The sequence below is a fragment of the Psittacula echo genome, assembly GCF_963264785.1.
Source record: "Psittacula echo genome assembly, chromosome: Z".
NCBI classification, from domain to species: Eukaryota; Metazoa; Chordata; class Aves; order Psittaciformes; family Psittacidae; genus Psittacula; species Psittacula echo.
This window is the reverse complement of record NC_137742.1, coordinates 90,519,645-90,540,728: the sequence shown is the minus strand read 5'-3', so window position 1 is coordinate 90,540,728 and position 21,084 is coordinate 90,519,645. Positions and strand designations below refer to the sequence as shown.

The 21,084-nt window shown below is 40.7% G+C and overlaps 1 protein-coding gene across 1 annotated transcript in view; it reads left to right on the top strand.

Moving 5' to 3' along the window:
* Positions 1–21,084, top strand: part of NKD1 (NKD inhibitor of WNT signaling pathway 1) — a gene marked incomplete at both ends in the record, with an annotated part of 112,210 nt that overhangs the window by 72,475 nt on the left and 18,651 nt on the right. The window contains 2 exons of the mRNA XM_080638145.1: positions 16,389–16,495; positions 19,060–19,155. Coding sequence (XP_080494271.1) covers positions 16,389–16,495; positions 19,060–19,155 — 203 coding nt within the window. The remainder of the gene's footprint in view (positions 1–16,388; positions 16,496–19,059; positions 19,156–21,084) is intronic.

Here is a 21,084-nt window from a genome sequence, read left to right as displayed (position 1 = left end):
ATGAGAGTTGATTGTTGACTCAATGTTGCTGCATGACAAGAGGTTAGAACTCAATAGCGGCAACCCTGTTTACTGAGTGCTGTACAGAAACAGTTTGGCCAGTACTGTCTATTATATCCAGCATCTGCCTTTGATTTTGCTGCTGGGCAAGTCACTAAATTGAAATTTTTTCATTTTCCCTTATGTGGTCAGTGATTTCCTTAGATAAGAGGCAACAATGGAAACCTCATTTTCTTCTTATGTATTACTTTGATTCCCTTCTTTCTCTTTCATTAATAACAGAACAACTGGGCATGCTGGATATAGCTTTTGTAGTGCCTTCATTTGCAACTTTCATTCCAAGTTTAGCAGTGTTTTCCCACTACACCGCAGAGATTGCCATTCGCCAAACTTAGAGTTCTTGTGAAATCTGCTGTGGCTGCGTACAAACTCCTTGCGCTTGAACATTCTTGTCCAGCAGCTTCTGCACAGAACTCATGTGCTTCATCACTCTTCATGTCTAGGATAAAAGATCTTGTGATTTCTCTTCCTTGTCCCTAGATAGAATAGTAGGTTGCTAGAACTGAATGACTGGAGGTGGCTCTGGAAGCAATCGCAAAATCTAGAAATGGCATTGGGAGATATTTTAATTTCACTTGGGGAAGCTAAAATGGCAGGCAGGAAATGAATGTAGCTTCAACAGCAAGTCACTCTTCTATCACTTGCTATCAGTGTGTTCAATAATGACATCCAGGTTCTCTCTCTGCTCTTTAAGGCGTAAGAAGCTTTTCAATAAGTCGTTCAAGAGTTCTGCTCTTGTTTTCCAGAACTTTCTTCACCTCCTTTCCCTTAATAAATGATCCAGGGAAAAGGTAATTTTCACAGCTAGGAAATTTTCACAGCTACAGCCTGTAGACCAGGAGAGCTTTCTTATCTTGACCACTCCATGTCTTTATGAAATGAACTGAAGTTCCTCCATCTTATCACTTGAACAGTTAGCTTTTCAGAGCAGGCTCTTTTCTCCCTGCTTGTGACATCTGAACCAGAAGTAGGAAAATCTCTCTCTGACACTGATTGTAGGAAAGAGGCAGTTTCCTACTTGTCTCAATACAAGCTCTTTAAAACCCAGTGAGATCTAGCTATCAGTCTACTTTTGGAGTTCAAGATGAAGTCTTTAAGCTCAGAAGACACCTAACCTATCACCCCAATTAGTTATGTGATAATGTGATTTCTCATGTCACTCTTCTCCTGAAAAGTATGACTTAAGTGTTTCTAGTAACCAGAAATCTTGCATCTCTGTGTGATCCATTTAGTCCTGTACCTGTCAAAGGAGCTGCTTCTTATGCTGATAGCAATCTGTTCCCTGTTTCATTTGTCAGGAGAGGGTGATGTCTTGATTATTATTCTCTCAACAGAAGACTGGAGACGATCTAAACCTTCCCAGTGGAAGGTCTGAACATGATATCTGAACATGACATCCAAAGTCCTGCTGAAAGTAGCATCAGAACTTGGCCTGTATCAACAACCCCTTTTTTTTATGTTTCCCAAACCAGATCTCTAGACGTAAGATGTTCCTTTGCCTGGTATCAGAGAGGACAAAATTATTCAAGTTATCTTCTTGCCTGTAAATATTGGAGAGCCCTCCAGCAGAGTTCAAAGCACATGTTGTTGCTGAAAAAAAATCTATCATATCTGTCAGAGAACTACTTGTAGCATTTTCACACATTTACAAGACATTATGGAATTTCTAAACCTGCAAGGCATGCTGTAGTCAGCAAAAGAGAAAAACAATTAATTCTATTCTTAACATTATTATCTGTTTTTCATATCCTGATTATATCCTGTTTTTCAGAATGTTGCCAAGGTATGGTACTTGGGCCCACATTTTTTATAAACTTGTCAGCAAAGGAAAACTTGAACAATCATTATTTTAATTAATGTTACCTAACCTATTTGCCTGTGAGACCATATTTACCATAGATAATCTCGCAGCTGTAATATATTAATGCATTGTGCTGAGCTATGAATGGGTAATAAAAAGCAGTTATTTCAAACTGCATGGTCCTTTCTAGTTAATGCCTTATGAGAGTTATTTAATTTCTTTTCTAAGGCTTAAATAATTTTCTGTATATTATGTACATGAAATTCCAGTGTACTTATAGAAAAGACATAGATTGCATCTTGCACACAGGCAAAGCTGCTTTATCTCAGCACCGTTGTTATTACCCGCCTAGTACTCTTGACACAGGCTTGGTGCTTTGCAGAAAATGAAGGTCCTGTCTCTGTCATATTAAACCAAATATCTAATAATCACTGACACTGCAAACAGAGTGCTAAAAATTCTACCTTAAAAGTGCTCTTGTGGTCAGCTTTGTGGGACGTTATATGGGAACTCTGCGTTTTAGTGACTTGTTGCTAACCCTGTGCACTTACCATAGGTTTTCGATGCATGAGTATGTGCTATGTGATCACTTCAGACTGGTGGTCACTTGCTCAATGGCTGTATTTTTTTGGCTGCCAAGAGGTTTCTGCTGTACCCTTTCCTACTACTCAGTATGACATGAAACAACTGAAAAAAATCTCCAGCTCCAGGGTGACCCACTGGCACAGCCACCATTATCTGCCAAACAGTTAGTCCCTGCTGAGGCTGGATGCTGATAAGCTGGTTACTGTGAGCTGGAAGGAGTATCCCCATGGGGTGGGGGGAAAGGAGCAGTGGAGAGTGCCAAGAGAAAACTGCTTAGTTTGGCAGTTAGAATAAGTCACCAAAGAACATGAGACTGGTAGGATTAGCAGAAGTTTTCCTGCGGTCGTGCACAGATCCAGGAAAATTGTAAGAAGGAGGTAGGCTGTTTGCCATGAGTGGGAGGAAAATCTTATGGCATAAGGCACTTAAAAAAAAAAAAATTAAAAAAGGTAAAATTGTACAAGTGTTTCTTAACATTAGCTGTTCCATTTGAGGGGGTTGGTGTTTGGATCAGAAGTTTTTACTTCTAGAGCTGCCTTTTCAAGTGCAGCCAGGTCAGCAGTGATGAAAGACTGTTACCATCCATGCCCATGGCCTCTGTGTAATGAGTTAGTGGTCTCCAGGTGTTTCTAAATGGACCTTTACAGTGTCTAACAGCTCCCACCCATGTTGGCAAGCAGAGCACAGAAAGGCAGTGAAAAGTAGGCTGTTATGTCACCTCAGAGGGTGAGCTTTCCTCCTCAAGCAGAGCTGCTGCTCATTACATACATGTTAGGGTATTGCTCTCTGTAGCTGAGAACCCACCAGCTCCTATGAGTGCTGCCTCACAGTTTTTGATAGATGGTGTGTTTTGTCTATGGTTTGAGAGTTTTGTTCTGAGTTGTTAATCCTCTGCATTAGACTGGGAAGATCATCCTTTCTGTAAATAAAAGCTTCACATTGATCTCTGTAGACAGATCATCCTATGTTGCTAGAATTCTGTTATTTCTGAACACAAGCAATTTGCATGTTTTGTTCAGGAACAGTATAGTAAAAAGGAGGGCAGAGCATGGGATTTTCTTCATCCATGTCTGTCCCTTACTTATATGATGGAGAGCCAGTTTCAGAGCACTGTACATAAGAAAACCTTCCAAACTTACAAGTGGTCTCTATTCTTTATGGTCGCCAAAGAAAGACAAATGTTACTGTTAATTTATTTGTGTGTGATGTATAAAAAAATATTTCATGAGAAAATGAAGGTAATGAAAAGGGAAGCAAAACTAACACCTCAAAAACATCGAGTTGATCCTTAGTGAACACCTGAAACATGGAAAGCTTTAAATAATGTTATATACATGCTTGGTATTTATAACAATATTGTTTTCCCATTCTCTTTCTACCTAAGACTGGCAACTTTTCCTTCTTTCACAGAGAAGCTAATGCTCTTTCTGAGTGATCATTAAAAAAAGAATCAATTAACAATAAGACTATTCATTTACTCTCAGCTCTGGGGTAGTCATGAGCTAGTTTACTAGGAGGCAAAAATTCACAAGTGGGTATAGCTGTTGAAAAACCTGTGTCTACAGAGCTCTCAAGGTGCTTCTCTTGTAGCATGTCAGATCCAGACCATCAGGGTACATGTTGGAAGTGAGAGAATCAAAGGACAAAAGGACTTAGGAAGATCTCATCAAAGGCAGGAGGGCTCTTGCATTTGCCTTTCACATCCCAAAATTGAGTGAAGCATCATGGCAGAACTTAGGCAGCAGGCTGTGGGCAGCCAACTGGTTGCTCATGTCAGTGAGTGAAGCTCGAAGGAAGCTACCGCGTAGCAGGACTGAGATGGGGTGAGAAATGGGTGCCAGTGATACAAGGCTTATGCTCTGTGTGTGTGGTTTGAAAGGGCTGAGTCTCAGTAGTTTGGACTCACCAAGTCAGTCTTGGTCATTGGTGTTTCCCTTGGGCCATCAAGATTGTGATTCAGGGAAGGAAGGAACTGTACCCTTTGTAGGCATATCTGAGCTGTTCATCTAACTTAGGCTGATTAACACTCACGTTGAGCGCACAGGAATGCAGGGTGGTGCACAGCTCTGCACTAGCTGTCCACCACATGGGTAGCCCGTCACACCCCTAACACCACCCAAGGTGGCTGGGTTACAGCTTGCCACGTCCTCGTGTGTGTCCTCCTCTCCTGCTTCTCCAGTAGTGACTAATGTGGAAGGCAGGGTCTAACATCAGATACACCTTGAAAAACTGATGGACTTGGGCATATCTGTGAGAGACAGCTGATGTGGTCTATATAGTACAGAGATAAAGCTGTGTTACTGTATGCAGTGGTATAAAAATGTTCTTGAGCTTTGCCCCAGGACATCTACCGCCAAGAGCAAAGAATGAAATATGGGTACAAGTCAAAAGTTTGAATACAATCTCTCTGGAAACATGATGAATACCAGTGGTTTCATCTATTATACTTGAAGAACAAAGGTCCTTTTCTACTTTTAATAATTTCCCAGCAACGATTATTACCAGTTATTTTTCTTGTAGCTTTAACCACAGATCATGGAGGCTTTATTAAATATGTTTTTGAAAAGTGAGTCAAAATGCCATTCTTCTACCTCCCCTTCCCTTCCCTTCCCTTCCCTTCCCTTCCCTTCCCTTCCCTTCCCTTCCCTTCCCTTCCCCTTTTTCCTATTTTTTCTAATTTTTTTTTAATTTCTTTTTTTAATCCATATGAAACTAAAGCATATTTCCATGCCGTCATTTGGGCCCAGATAATACTCTCATCCTGATGTTCATGGAATGGTTCCAGTTTTGTGCTTTTGTAACTGAAAGAAGTATTATCCCTTGCTATTTCAGAAGATGATATACTTCTTGTTTCAAATCCCTTGTCTTTAAATGGAACATTACATTCATTTTTTGAAACCTTGAATACTGCATTTAATAGGCAAAATATTCTGCAATTCCCAACTATTCCTAAAGTCACCAGTTCTCTTGTGTTTGACTTGATCTTGATACAGCCAGGCAACCAAGGTTTGGAGTGCTCCCTTTACTGGGTTTTCGGTAGCAATCTGAAATAGGCTTTTGTTGAGATCCCATGTGCATGCTACTGTAAGGCTCTTCTGCCCATAGGGATTTCATATCCAGAGTGTCTCATGTGAGGGTACAATTTATGACAGAATTAAATAGTTCTTATGTTTCTGGGACTGAATTTAAGGGTCATGGTTTTATACAGATACCTAGATGTAAAGATAGATGCCTGAGCCTTCAGGCTGGATAGTTTAGACACAACAACCTGTCATCCCCCTGAACCTTACAAACACACAGTGCAAACCTGCAGACTTAAAGTGGCAATTCCAGTGAAAAGCATATTGCTTTTGCCAGTTGCTGTTCCAAATTCAAAGTGTGTATCAGTCAGGGTGCTTTTGTGTGCTTCAACTCCACTTCTGCTGCAGTAGCTACAGAAACCCAACGTTTTACCTCACCAGGCAGAACAAGTGCCCTTTGTTACCTAGACAGATTACAGCTTTTTCTAAAGTCTGCTCTTCATAAAAGCCCAGCTTGAACAGTGGAAATTCTGACTTGCCTCAGATACTGAGGAGACTTTCATAGTTTCAAGTAGCTCCAGGGTTATATTTTAAAAGTTGAATTTCATCACGTTTCAAGTTTGGTGGAAAAAAAAAAAAAAAAGGAAGCATGATATTTTTAGCAGAAGAAAGTCCACACACCTTTTTTCTTAACAGATGTTTCATCTCAATCATATCCAAACCTCAAAGCACAAGTAGCAGTCAACCTTATTCTTCTGTGGAGAAAAAGATAAAATGTCATGTGTTTGGAAGAGAGGTTTTTGGGTTTCTTTTGTAACCACAACTAGTTTGTGAGTAAAAGCAAATAAAAAATGCAGTGCTATGGGGTTGTGGAAATGAACCTGAAGCAACATTTCTGCTCTTGAAAAAGCATGGAGTCCAGCTGCTCTTGTTGGATGGAAAGTCCCAACCCCCAGCCCACCAAAAAAATTGAAAATGTCAGTAATCAGGTTTTTCCTACTTTATAAATCTGATCCAGCAATCCAGGTTCTTTCACCAGTGAAATATGCCCAGCTTTGTACCAGAAGGGATTTAAACAGAAAGAGAGGAAAGGAATAGTAGTTGTAAAAAATATTACCCAGAAGTACAAGAGGTGCTACCCAAGGAGTTTTCACAAGGCTCTGGAGGAGCAGAGAGCTTTGCTGTGCTTGGCAGGGGGGTTGTGAGTTGGGCTTAGCCAGCAGGGGAGTGTCCGATGGCAGCCAAGGAAGCCCCAAACTCTGCGCGCAGATTTATCTAGGAGGGAGCTGCAGTCCCTCTACAGACTTGGAGGTATGAGGCTGAAGTGTGGTGCTGCACACTCTTGTCCTGTTATTTTAATGAGCCTTTGCAGAGCGTGGGACCATCCCCCATCCATGTGCGGAAGGATATTCTCGGCAAAAGGGCGTTCAGATGAAGACTGCTCCCTGTGCCCGCTGCAGGACTCTCTGGGTGCTGCTCTAACCCCCCACCCTCTCTTCTGCCCTGTGGCTATGCAGGGTGGCTGCCCAGGCCCTGTGACTCCCTATTTCAGGACACTATATTGAAACAAAAATCCACAGTGACACTGCCTAGGAGAATACTGCGGGGTTTTCCACCAAAGAGGGAGCTCAGAGAGGGAAGCTGAATCTTGAGTTGCAAAGCACATTGGGCTCTCTACAGCAACAGGAAGGGCTGGTTCCTTCTGTAAATGTGCTCCAAACTGTGCTCCAAAATGCTTCCTCTTCTCCATTTTGAGCAGCAAGTAGCACAAGAGGGTTTCATCTCTGGTTGTTGTCTTTAGGCTGTACTATACTTATTAATAACTGCTAGCAGTCACCTGCATTTGTTCTGTGGGAATAATTTCCTGTGTTGCTGTCCTGGGTGCTCTCTAGTTTAAATAAGGTGGTTGGGTCAAGCCTTGATGAATTTTATTCCTCTGCATGTTTTGCAGTATGTAACGTATCACCTCAGTACCATTCCTCACTCCTTCCTCCCATATGAAAAGGGAAATTGTATGTGCTGGACTGTCAATCACAATGTTGCTTTTCAGTTGTGTTGTGAATCAATCTCCATTCTCCTCCATTTCTCGGAGTAACATGTAGGGCTCTGAGGATGAAAAAACTGAATTTGCTACTGAATATTAACTATGAGAGGGTTGTCAGATGTAGAACTGATTGATCACAGCCAAAATGATGTTACAGTACAGGTCCACAGCGCTGCTCTCTCTAAAAGGCTGGCTTTGTGAGGGTCAGAGTGACATTTCTCCTCATGGGAAGCAGTTCTGATGAAATAAGTATTACAGTTCAGGTGCCTTTAGAGGCCCCGTTATCATAGCAAAGGCAGTGGAAACATGATTTTCCCATTGAACATCTAGGTTAGATGGGAGTGAGTTGATATCAAAGCCTACATTATTAATAACATTACCTACTCAGCCTTCATTTGAATAAAGGGTTATGTAGTGGATGGGTTTTTTTTTTCCCTCTTTTTCTTCTCTTGTGAATCTCAGGGGGAAAAATCCAAAGAGGTAAAGAAAATTTAAGACGGAAAATCCAATGTGAACCTGCATATCTGCAACTTACACTGAGAAGGGTTTTGTAAAAAGCAAAATTGTTACCAGTAACTAACCAAAATCAGTGCATGGCCATCTTCAAAGGAGAGAGGTCTTTCTTCTTTTGCATTGTTGCAAATGATCAATTGGTGTCCCCATCTGTCACTGTTTGGCAACAGAATTCAACACTTTGCAGACCCATTCAGAGCTCCAGGGACACATAATGCTGTTAGAAAGTGGTAAGTGGTCCATATGACAGTGACAGTTTTCACTTAAGAAGTACCTGCCCATGTTAAGTCATATAGATAGTTTATAGCAGATTGCATTCTGTTAATGTGGCTTTGATATGCTTGCTGATCAAACACCAATCTTGCTGCTACAGGTATCATGCTGAAGTATTCTGGCCTAAGCTTATGGAGATCCTTCCCCCTGTCCCTATTCCTCCCCCCCACCCCTTTGGTTTTTTTTAAGACAGGAGGGGAGAGAGAAATTATCTTCTTTGATCTCCGATGAGGAAAAAAAAAAAGACTGTTCTGTTCAGGCTTTTGGCTAACACAACAAACACTGTTTAAAATTTAACTTTGCTTAATTAATTAGTAAGTCTGTTTAGTGCTGTCTGATCCTCATCCAAAAGGTATTTTGAAGCTTGAGAACTGAGCATCAAAGTGTATTGGGTGAAGATGGTCAAGTAAGGCATCTAATCTGGCAGTTGCTGTTGATGAAATACAGTCAGTTGGGGAACTAATTGGAAAAGCGAATCATAATCTGGCAAAATTCAGCAAATTCCCTCACTTCAGCAAACTCACTCTAGAAGGAGTGTGAGGAATCTAGGTTTAGTGTTTAAGCATGCATGAGTTGCACCCTAGCTAGCAAAGAGAGACCATATTGTCCTTTGTATCTGCATCTTTAGTGCAAACCTTTTTTTGGTAAGGAGATAGATAGTAAAAAATTTTTCCACCCACCACAACAGCCGGAAAAATATAGACACCAAACCTAGACAGAAACTGTGATTCTGTATCAAGGCTTGGAAATAATTTTGCTTAAATATGCCAAATTATGGAGCTTGGCAAAAGGAATCAAAGTTTTAAGGGAGGTGGTGTTGCATAGACCTGTGAGTTTGGCTATTTTATATTCAGGAGAGAAAATGGTGTTCCAGTGTTTTAGTAGATTTCAGTCTACCGATTCCCAATAGTGTCCTAATGGAAACTTTTCAGAATTATTATCTGATGACTGAATGATTAGAACACATTTTGTTTATTTTTGTTGGGGTTTTTTTGTAAGCTATCCCTCAGTCTGAGTAACTACCCCCTGTTCTGCAGTTAACTATCCCCCTCCAGCCAAGTCCTGGCAATGGGTCCTGTCACATCATGAATCTTTTTTTCACCCTGTGGCGTGCAGTTGAACCTTTAATTTGTGTTGTGACCATCAACAGGAAACCGTGAAATAGAAGATCGTGACTTCTTTCCACATTTTCAGGTTGACATACCCATCCCAGGCTAGTACAAAGCATTACTAGTACAGTTCTTGCTAAATTGGTTTTGACTTGTCCCACTGGACTTGAAATGAACAATTAATTTTCCTACAGTAAGTTTTAGAGAAGGCAGCTTGATCTTTGTTGTTTTGAAGGGTGTGTCTAATTCATCAGCTTCAGCTTTCAGCCAGAGAAAGTTGAATGCATGCTTCTGGCACTGACCCAGGACGAGCCTGTTTTTCTATGCTTTTATTCTGGTGCCTGTGGAATAGGAATGTCACTCCCTTCCTGGCCATATTCTGCCTATTCATTTGCCACATTCATTTGAGCAAAGAGGACCTTTGGTCAAACAAAGTTATCTCCATTGAGGATGTACTTCAATCAACCCTGTGCAATAAAATCAAAATGTATTCTTAATGGTGGTGATATTTCTTTATCTATGGCCTCCAGGAGAACTTAAAAGTGAAATCTGAATGTGAAAGTCATTGTTAATTAATGGACAACTTCTCAATTTAAACTTTCATAGTTATTTCTGTGGTTGTTGTTGTCATGCAGTCAGTGAGGAATGTCAGTTATGTTTGTCAAACCTGATTTGCAATGAAAAAGAATGCTGACAGAACCAGATAATTTAGACATCAGAGACTTCTATCCCTTTGGTCTTCATAGTTTCTGATTTTAAGTTCTGCTGCATCTGCTAAACCTGGGAATTGGAAGTGAAACCCCTAGCCCATTGACGTGAGTAGGAATTTTAGTACTGAGCTTGGTTGGGCCACCTCTTTGATGCTCAATTCCACCAGTCAAATATTGCTACTGAAGTTCAATTTGAGCGTTACAGAAGTGCTTATGACTTCATCTCCTTGTCTTGATATGGCTATGTGTTTTTTAATTTTCCTTTTATCCTACTCTCCCACAAGTCTCAGGTTCTAGTGTGTGGTTTGTTGGTTTTGCCCCTGTACAGATAATTCTGTCCCTTTTTTTCTGGTGGTAGTTTTAAAGAATTGCTGTGGAATCCAGTCTATCTGATTTGAGGGGAAGGCTAGTAATATTTCACTTCAAAGGGTTTGTTTTCATGTATGCCAGATGCTGACTTCCATAGGTGGCATTTTTGTCAATTCTCCTATTTTACTTTTACTCTGCTTTCTTTCAAAAATTACAGTAATGACCCTGATATTAAGATAATAGTCACTGGTAATGTCCAGTCATAATTTATTACTATGTAATTGCACAGCTTCTCCCATAGTTCTGCCTTCTGAGTTAAGGCCCTGTGATCCATCACATACCTTTCAGAATGGCTGTCGTCCCAAGGAGGCTCTGAAGTAGTTCATCTTTAGCCTGAGTTCTCCTAACAGCTGTGCAGATTTGGACTTGGTAGCTGCAACTTAGACCTAAGCATTCATCAGAATTGCATCCTCTTGTTTCTGACCACAAGATCATCTTAATCCATCTGACGAAAATGTTAAATACAGCTGAAAACCAGAGTGAAATTGTCCTTACTTTGGGAAGGCAGAGTTTGTTAAAGAGCTTGGAGCTTTGCTTCAATGAGGCTTTGAGAAATCTGAAATGACAAGCTATCTGAGTGAGGGTGAAAGTTTAAATAGTTACTTTTCCACTTGAGTGAAGCAGGATGGAGGTGAGTGACAAATGGTTTGGCTGGCTGAAGTTTAGTATTCTGCCCTCATTCAATAACACATAGCACAGCAGTCAGTTTTGCCTCATTTCTGGGATTTTTCGGTAATTTCTAAGCAACAGTTGGAATTATTCCCCGCTTTTCTTAGGATTGAATACACCCCTGAAGAAAAGACCTAATTCTTCAGGGATGAGTCTTAATACCTTTAAACTGATATTCATTCTCCCCTTCTCTTCCTCCCCCACCTCAGTTATGAGCAATTGGGTGGTAGTAATTAACAATCTTAGAGAGAAACATCTGCTAGTACACTTAAGCCAGTAAGTTTGTTTTTCATGAAAGAATGGTATTTCACAATTTTTCCAAGTTAATATTTTTCCTTTATTGTCCTTCCAATTTCAAATATTGTCCAGACGTATTTTTATAGTGTCTTAAGGTTATGGAAGTGAATACAAGACCATTAATAATGAACAAGAAAAGAGAACATCATAAAGAAAACATATGCAGTATTTCAACTCATGAAACATTCTGTTAGGGAACATTATTTTTGAAAGCATATGGCTATTCCCATGAGAAGCAATATATATATACTTTTTTTTCCCCTCCAGTTGTGGATTCCCACAACAGGGATATTTTTCTCTGTATATTCGTCTACGTAGCGAATTCTCTTTGTCAGGGCTTGTTATTTGAGTGAGGAGTAAGTAAGCATTTTTGCACAGATGATATGTGGACCTATTTCTGATGGCCTAGACTTTGGAAACACAAGTCTATTAATTCTCCACACTCCTTTGAGATAGCTGTCTTGTCTGGTCTAGTTTAGTATCATTGGCAGAGCAGAAAGGAAGTTCACATTGTGAATATATCTGAACCTTGGCATGCGGCTCACTGATGGAGCTCTGTTTACAGGCTGCTAGTTTTAACTGTCCCAAGCAGACATTTTCATTTTATTTATAAGTAGGTTCACCATGTGTTTGTATCCTTCATGAAATCAAGTGCATGTTAACAGTCAAAACTAAGTATAGAAACAAGATACCAAACACTTACCCTTCCCCTCCCAGACAAAACAGTCGTACTCCAGTATGGATTTTTAAATGTTCATTGGGTTTGGATAAGGCACATGAGGATATATGCACAGACACATTATTTGATCACTCATAAATATTATTTAAATACCTCCATATTCCCCTCTAAACTTCCCTCATTTCTATTTCATTTTTCTCTCCTGAATGAAACTTGACATCAAGATGAGATCACCAGATTTTCCCATTTCATGTGAGCTCTAAAATGAGTAACTGATTTCAAAGGATAATTCCCCAGAGCAACAAGGCCAGTAAGTTCTTCAGATCAAAGGTCAGGGAAGCTCAAAGATTATAATTTCTGGCATACAGTATTTAAACTCTCTGAAGGAGTGTACTGCAAGATGTATCTCCTCCTTCCCCAATAGTTGAACTCTTGTTTTTTGAGAAGACTAATTTGTCAGAGGACATTTTTCCTCCATTACATAAATTATACATTAAAGTGAAAGCTTAATATCTGAACACACAAACTGTACATCCAGAAAGGTTATTAAGCATGCCAGTGGAAGGGCTGTGCCTGAAACCAGAAGGTAACTCTGTGCCGTTCCTCTCTGAAGCACCCCATGGACTGGGGAACTCTGATGCTCTTTGCACATGCCAGCAGCTTTCAGCACAATGCAGCAGCGTGGTGGTTTAAGAGAGGGAATGCTCTGTGAGATGCTTCGTTTTGATAGTAGAGCCCAACAAAGAGCAGGGAACAGTCGCCTTCACAGTATCACAGTATCACAGTATGTTAGAGATTGGAAGGGACCTCACAAGATCATCTAGTCCAATCCCCCTGCCAGAGCAGGAACACCTAGATAAGGTTACACAGGAATGTGTCCAGGTGAGTTTTGAATGTCTCCAGAGAAGGAGACTCCACAACCTCCCTGGGCAGCCTGTTCCAGTGTTCCATCACCTTCACTGAGAAGAAGTTTCTTCTCAAGTTTAAGTGGAACCTCTTGTGTTCCAGTTTATACCCATTACCCCTTGTCCTATCATTGTTTGCCACTGAGAAGAGCCTGGCTCCATCCTCGTGACACTCCCCCTTCATATATTTATATACACTAATAAGGTCCCCCCGCAGTCTCCTCTTCTCCAAACTATAGAGACCCAGCTCCCTCAGCCTTTCCTCATAAGGGAGATGCTCCACTCCCTTAATCATCTTAGTTGCCCTGCGCTGGACTCTCTCCAGCAGTTCCCTGTCCTTCTTGAACTGAGGGGCCCAGAACTGGACACAATATTCCAGATGCGGTCTCACCAGGGCAGAGTAGAGGGGAAGGAGGACCTCTCTCGACCTACTGACCAGCCCCCTTCTAATACACCCAGGATGCCATTGGCCTTCTTGGCCACAAGGGCACAGTGTTGGCTCATGGTCATCCTGCCATCCACTAGGACCCCCAGGTCCCTCTCCCCTACACTACTCTCTAACAGGTCGTTCCCCAACCTATATTGGAACCTGGGGTTGTTCCTGCCCAGATGCAGGACTCTACACTTTCCCTTGTTATATTTCATCAAGTTTCTCCCTGCCCAACTCTCCAGCCTGTCCAGGTCTCGCTGGATGGCAGCACAGCCTTCTGGCGTGTCAGCCACTCCTCCCAGCTTAGTGTCATCAGCGAACTTGCTGACAGTACACTCAATTCCCTCATCTAAATCATTGATGAATATATTAAATAATACTGGTCCCAGTACTGATCCTTGAGGCACTCCACTAGATACAGGCCTCCAACTAGACTCCGCCCCATAGACTACAACTCTCTGGCTTCTCTCCTTCAGCCAGTTCGCAGTCCACCTCACTACCTGATCATCCGGACTTGTGCAGGATCTGCTCCTCATTGCTCTCAGCCATGAAAGCATGTCATGCCAATGTACTGGGGGAGCTGTCCCTTAGAGACAAAAGACCGCTGTAGAAGTCTTTTGGCCAAGGTGTACCTTTATACACTTAAAAGTATGTGTGATAAAAGGATGGATTTTATTTTCAATTGGTTGTCCATTGTTTCAACAAACCTGGGGGTTATACCAGCCCACCTTTCATTTATTTCATGTTCCCTAGAATAGAGATTGTGAGGGGTTGCAAAAGCCCCTCATACAAATGTTTCTGTCCTCTTAGAACTGTTCATGTGAGAAACCGGTCACTGGTACAAACAAGCCACTGAAACTCTAGGGGTATTTAATAGTTATGAAGAATCACTGTTAGTGAAACCATCCTTGTTGTGAAGGTGCATGTTACCTTCCAATTTCTTGTTGCTTTTAGAAGGAAAACACAAGGCTGGACTAAGTAGACAAACAATGTTATCTCTTGTTTTATGGGGGTCTTTTATCTTAGCTTTGAACTTACAGGAATATGGAATTATATTTATGGACAAAGCCAGTAGAGAGCAAATGGCCCTTCTACAGATATACTTCAAATTTCTGTATTGTAAGTAATATTTATTTTAATACATGACTTTGTTGATAAACACTATACAGAACCTCCTTCAGAAGCAGCCCCTGCTTGTCCAGTAACACCGGGTTAAAAAGACAAGGGAAGAAACAGCCATTAAGCAAGCTTTCCCCTCCTTCAGCTGACCTTCTTGCTTAGCTTATGTTTGGTGTGGGGAATGCTAACATGGCTTGGAGCAGAAATCCAAGTATGTCAGTGTGTCAGTGTGTGTATCATAAATGTCATGTCTACTTGCATTTGTACAATGCAAATTGCATGTCTGTGTTAGGAAGCTGGCATTAGTATAACGTCAAGTCTGCAAATAAGTATCAAAGTCAGGAAATTCCAAAGGTTAAGATTTCTAGCTCATTCCTCCTTTCTTTACTGTACATCCAGAATCTTTCATAATATACCGCAGTTTTGAAAGCAAACAAACAAAACAAGTAATACAATAATGTTAAATTTAAACAAAGACAGAAGACTAGAAAATGTGACACATATTGCAGCATGGCAACATGAATATTGTGGCAGAAACCTTAGCTTTTGGAATTTCTGAGAGTATAAAGCTATGGTAAGGGTAGATTTTAATTTTTTTTAAGGTAATTGTTCAGTTTTAAATGTGAAACAAAATGCTGAAAAAATGGCTAAAATCATGTCTTAATTTCTAGCATGCTAGTGACTTGCTTTCCTGGGAGAATGCCTGGGAGACACCTTAGCAGCGCTGAACACCAGGAGGGCCAGTTTGAAATGGGTCATCCTGAACTGGAGGGGATCATGTCTCCTTCTTTGAAAGGAATCTGACTTTACTGAACTGGCAACATTAGAATAAAGACTTTGGGTAAATGTAGATGCTGCAGTACAAGGGAAAAAGTGCTGACTTTAATACCCGCATTCTCACAATATCTTCTGGTTTTTGTGGAGTAGGTAGGATTACTGCTATGCTGTATAGGTATGGGCATAACATTGTTGGCAGAGGTATGTGGATGTATAAAAAATAAGGTTTGAGGGTAGGGTTTAAAGATCTGTGTATATTTTCATACCACTAATTCATATAGAATTAATTTTTTTCAGGAATACAGCTTCACCATATGCAAGGCTGACTGCCTCTGCAGGAGCCAAAGGCATGGCTATTAAGTTCCTGGGCATTTGTCTTTTAATCCACAAGTATATCTTACTGTTACGTATCTGATGCATGTTGTGTGTTGTGATAGTTGTCTGATAGATGTTAACAGTGATTCTCTGTATAAGTGCTATTTAATTATGCAAGTACATGACATTTTGACTTGAAACTTAGGTGAAATATACTTTTTCAGACATACATGAAACTATGCAGCTTAATCTTTTTAGCAGGTAGTGTTACCTTCTTGGAAGGTAGTAAGGTTTGTGTGTATTTGGAGAGGGAAACTGGAACAGAAAGAGGACTTCGTTTCAGCTTCATTACTTCATTCACTACTGGTGAATGCAATGTGGTTTTGCAATATGTCACAAACTTTCAGTATTTTGCAAATTATTCAACTTATTTACAGTAACAGTTCTGCTGATTTATATCCTTATCATACTGTGTTTGAACTTTCTGTGACTCTAGTGATGTTTTTAAGAGAGGCTGTGTACCAAAAGCTGTTGGTAGATTGTCTGCTGAAATTATCCCAGATGTGTAGTGAACAAAAAAGCAAATCAAGTATAATGATCCTCTCATACAAGTTTGCTGAAATCAATTTCACCCTATTTATAAAGACAGATTTGCAAATAGAAGACTGCTTGACATTTCCTCATAAGTTTTTTCTTAAATACATTTTTCGCAGTGGCTTTGCCTCCAGAGAAGACAGATGGAGTTTGCACTGGAGATGAAAAGAAAGTAGAAAAAGAAAGTGACACACGCACAAGTTCCAAGAAACAACTGAAATTTGAAGTAAGTCCTCTGTATTTAAAAGTCTCACTGTACTGACAAGCACTGTGGTAAAAAAATAACCTGTGGACCAAATAGTGTCCTCTGATGCATGTATATAGCTCCCAATGATCGTAGTGGGTACAGGAGGGAGCAGAATTGGCATAAGTCAGTGTCTTACTCTTGATGCTCCTTATGAGGTGATTAGTGAGATTTATTTCCAGGTTTGTATCCTCTATAGGATCTGAAATGTGTAGTAAGAAGAGGCATTTGCTTTAAATCTTCATCTATGATCCTTTTGTTAGTAATTCATTATACCAGCTACCATGTTGCCAAATCTTTATATTGACTTTCATGGACTGTTGCACTTTGTTAAATCTGCTTAGTGTAAAAGATGTTTGTGAAAGCTGCCCTAACCATTGGTCTTCAGTGCCTGGGCCTTCAAAGTGAAATAAACCTGACGCTCTACATTGGAAATCCATCTGATCACATGGCAGGAGGAAAAGGATCCTGCAGGGCAATGAGTCTGTTGGTCTGTTTCCTTGTGGACTTACAAACATCATAAAACTGCCAGACATTGTGTGTAGCTGGCAGATTTTGCTTATACAGGGAGTGATTTAATAAATATGAGCATTGAAACATGCTGTCATCCAGCTAGAGGGTTGTCTGTCTTTGTGAGGAGGAAGATACTCTGGTACCAGCAAGAAACAGTGCGAATTTTCATCTGTATGCACTCCAGCAGATGTGGCAAACTTCTGCTTTTCAGTGCTGTCAGCCTGTCACAGTAATGAGCTTTGCGTTGCTCAATTGTTATTTAAAAGACCACACAGCCACCTTGCAGCAGCTCGAGTGTTCATTTCCTTCTCTAGAGCAGATTTAGGCATCTGGTACAATTTATTTTTTACTGTTTTAAGGCTGATTAAAGGGAGGTAGCTTTCCCATAGGCAGTTCAGGTGTTGCTAGGTGCTTGTGTGCCTTCTTGGGGGAGGTGACTTTTCCTGCCTTTTTTTGCATGGCAATAACTCATTTCTAGGCATATTTTATATACTGCCTTGGACAGCAGACATTTGCAGACAGGAAAGGCATGATAAATTGCAATTAACAGTGCCTTGATATTTGGATGTTGGAGGGCACCTGCCAACATGGTTGGTGCCAGAGTAGCTGGAACTCCACTGTGCTGGCAAAGTCTGCTTTTGTTCCCAAGTAGTCCTTGGCATGCCATAAAGGTTAGCACTCGGTACTAGGCACTGTGACTAATGCAGGGAAGGTTGCCATGGCTCTTCACTAAGCAGAGCACATCCTCACATAAAGCTGTTATGTTAGGCAGTGTGGGACAGGGAAGTATTAATATGTGGCAAGAAACCAAGTATTGATATTTTTTCCCTTGTTCTACAATGAAACTTTTCCAGCTATGTAAGTTAGGAGCCAAGAGATTGGTACAAGTTTCAAAGGTATGAAAGAATTAGAAACGCAAGTGTTGAGTCAAGAGGTCTAAATCTGAGGTGGATGTGATTTGGCTTTTAAAAGTGCCGGGAATGTTTATGTAATATGAAGCTGTGTTTCCACAGTAGAGTGTGGGGCATTTGGCAGCTTTCAGCCAGGCTTGTTATAACTGAGAGAAGACTGCCTTTCAACTCAGCAGGGGACAAGAGGTACCAGTAACTGCTGTAGGGAATTGGTTTAGAGTCAGAAGATCAACCAGGTATTTTGAGCTCTATCATGCTGAAGCTATTTGGAGCTGTTTATTTTACTTGCATACCATGGCTTTCATTTTAATTGCACTGTAACTTTTCTGTTTTGCCTTTTTGTGGCTCTGGATAATTCTGATTGCTCAGGTCTTGAGAGAATTGCTCAGGTCTTGAGAGAAAGCAAATGATTTGCATCTAGGTGACTGGAGTCAGTCAAAGTGCATCCTTTGTTCTTGACTGAAATCTTGGGCTTGTTTTGAGGGTTTTTCTTCCCTTTAACAAATTGATTCTTTCAGGCTTTCTAGAGATCACACCCTCACTAACAGAAGCACAGTTAAAATAAGGGCCAGGCACTACTCCCAGGTCATTCCTAGGCAGGCTCCATTTCAGGGGCTTAGTGGCATAATGCTGTACTGCACTAACAGACAACCTTTAGGTATCAAATGCCTGCATCAAGGAGAGGTCTCACTGGTGGGGATTTGTGGCACATGCCCAGTCTGTATTGATGGCTACTCCTGGCACTGTGGTGTACCGCCTCCTTCTGTGGGTCTGTTTCTGTTACTTCTGTCTTCCTGAGTTAAGCAGTGTTCTTTCTCACTTTTAAGTGGGAAATGTTGTTATATTTCAAGAGCTTCGGGGAGTAGTTTTCTTATACCTTTTTTGTGTTTTCTACAATAAAGTAAAAAGCATCTTGCAGATTCCCCAAATTCTAGCCCAAGGGAGTTGGGATTATCATGTGACTGTGATGAGACTCCTTCACTGTGGTGGACAAGAGGCCTCCCCAGGACATATACTGAAAGCTTCCTCCCATGAAGGAGGGAGGAAGAAAGCAAGCAGCCTCCTTCTATGGAGACAGGCCTATTGCTTTAGGTAATCAGCTGCTCTTTGCATGTTTCTTAGGAATTGCAATGTGATGTGTCTGTAGAGGAAGATAACAGGCAAGAATGGACCTTCACACTGTATGACTTTGATAACAACGGAAGAGTCACACGCGAGGTAAGCAAAGTACTGCTGGCCCTTTGTGTGCAGTGTTTGTTAACAACAGACGTGTCTTATAACAGGAACAGTTTTTTCATCTATGAAATAGAGGTGTCCTGCCAACTTAGCAACAGCAGTTTCCATGGACCCTTCCCTCCTAGAAACAATCCCACCAGTAGTTTATGGTTTTCAGATGTACTGTACGTCTTTTTAAGCCGGTTGTTGTTTAATACCTGGGATTTGCCTGTAAAAAGTAGTACTGGCATTTGAGGAGGAAAATATCTGAAACAACTAAACACATTGTCAAAATAAACCCCTGCAAATGTATATTGTTCTGGCTTCTATCCTGCTTTTCAGTTAAGCAAACCAAATAGCAAGTTTGCTTTCTGACATTCTTTGCAGTAGGACTAACTATACTGTTCTGTTGTTCTCATGAATATTAGGGTGATCTCTGCCTTCTTCCTCCAAGTATAAATAACATGGATGATATTTGCTGGAGGACAGTAGTGAATGGCTGCCAAAGCACACCCATGTGTATCTTTTATTGCTAGGATGTCTTCAAGTCATATTACCTGTGCAAATATAAAGCCAAATAAGAGTATGTATAGATAGAACATGGTCCTTTTCCAGAACTATTTCTATCCAAATTGAATGGTACTTCCTCTAGAAGAATGTCTTTTACTGAGATACACTGCAATGTGCTGCCATTGATTTTTTTTTTTTTTTTTTTTTTGGTGAGATGTGTTTGCTGGCTCCCATGCCTTCAGATAATCAGCTGAAAATTGACAGGTTTTGTCTCTCCTGGCTCTTGTGCTAGTGTCTGTGAAAATTGCCAAGAGCTGGTTGAAAGGAACAGGGTAAATACTGAAAGAGTAGTGACCTTAGACACCAAATGAGGGCAGAATTTTTTCCTAAAAGACTGAAGCAAATCTTGTCTGACATTTATGAACAAATTCCAAATGCGGTGGATGCTCAGGATTTTTAATATGTATATAAACATCATTACTAGGCTATTTTATTATCTCTACTCTGATAGTGCTTTGAATAATCAAGTCAAGTCTGTGTCCCTCATGCAAGAAAATAAGCAGATGAAAAGTTATGGGCCAAGTCCAGAGTTTCAAATGGGAAGATGGTATACATAGAGAGAGGTTAAGGAGAAGGGGCAAGTGAAATGAGGAAGTAGTACTGTATTTGTTAATGTACGGGGAACAGAGACCAGAAAAACAAAATAACTTGCCTGAAGTCTCACAAGAACCTAGTGGCAGATTGGATTGAACCCAGATCTTTCGAGACCCAAGGCTAAATCTTCATTACAGGATTATCATGACTCTTGAAGAATAGGGCAAAAATGCACAAAACCCAAACCCACGCACATGGGTGTCCTTTACATTCAGGCATGGAATTCCCATTAATGTCAGTGGGAGTTCCATGTGCTAAACATAAGGAGAATGTGCTTTCAAGTATGTATACAATAATTATTTGTGATTATGTGGTACACCAAAAAGCTTAATTTGACTGTACTTAGAGAATGTATTGCAGCCAAGTTCTACCTTTCCCTGCTCCAAGAGCAGGCTGCAGCTTAACTGAAACCAAATCTGTGCTGGGATTGAAAATCATACTACTCTGAGGTCTGGATGTTGCTACATTTAGGCTTGAACCTGTGCCAAAAAAAAATCTTTCAACCAGGGGACCAAATAGGTTGATAATTTTCAGCTCTTTACTTGTGACCAAAGATAGAAACAAATAGTATGCACTGTTGCAGAGTTTTTCAATTATGTTACACACTTCTTTTGCAAGCTGTTCCAGTGCCATTGTATCATCCATCTTGTTGGTTGTCTTCTGTTTAATCCAGATGAAATTTAAGAGTGGTTTGTGCAAGAATGGTCAGTCAGCTGATCGGCACTAGCACAGCTAGAGCCGGAGCCGGCACTCTTCAGATACCACGAG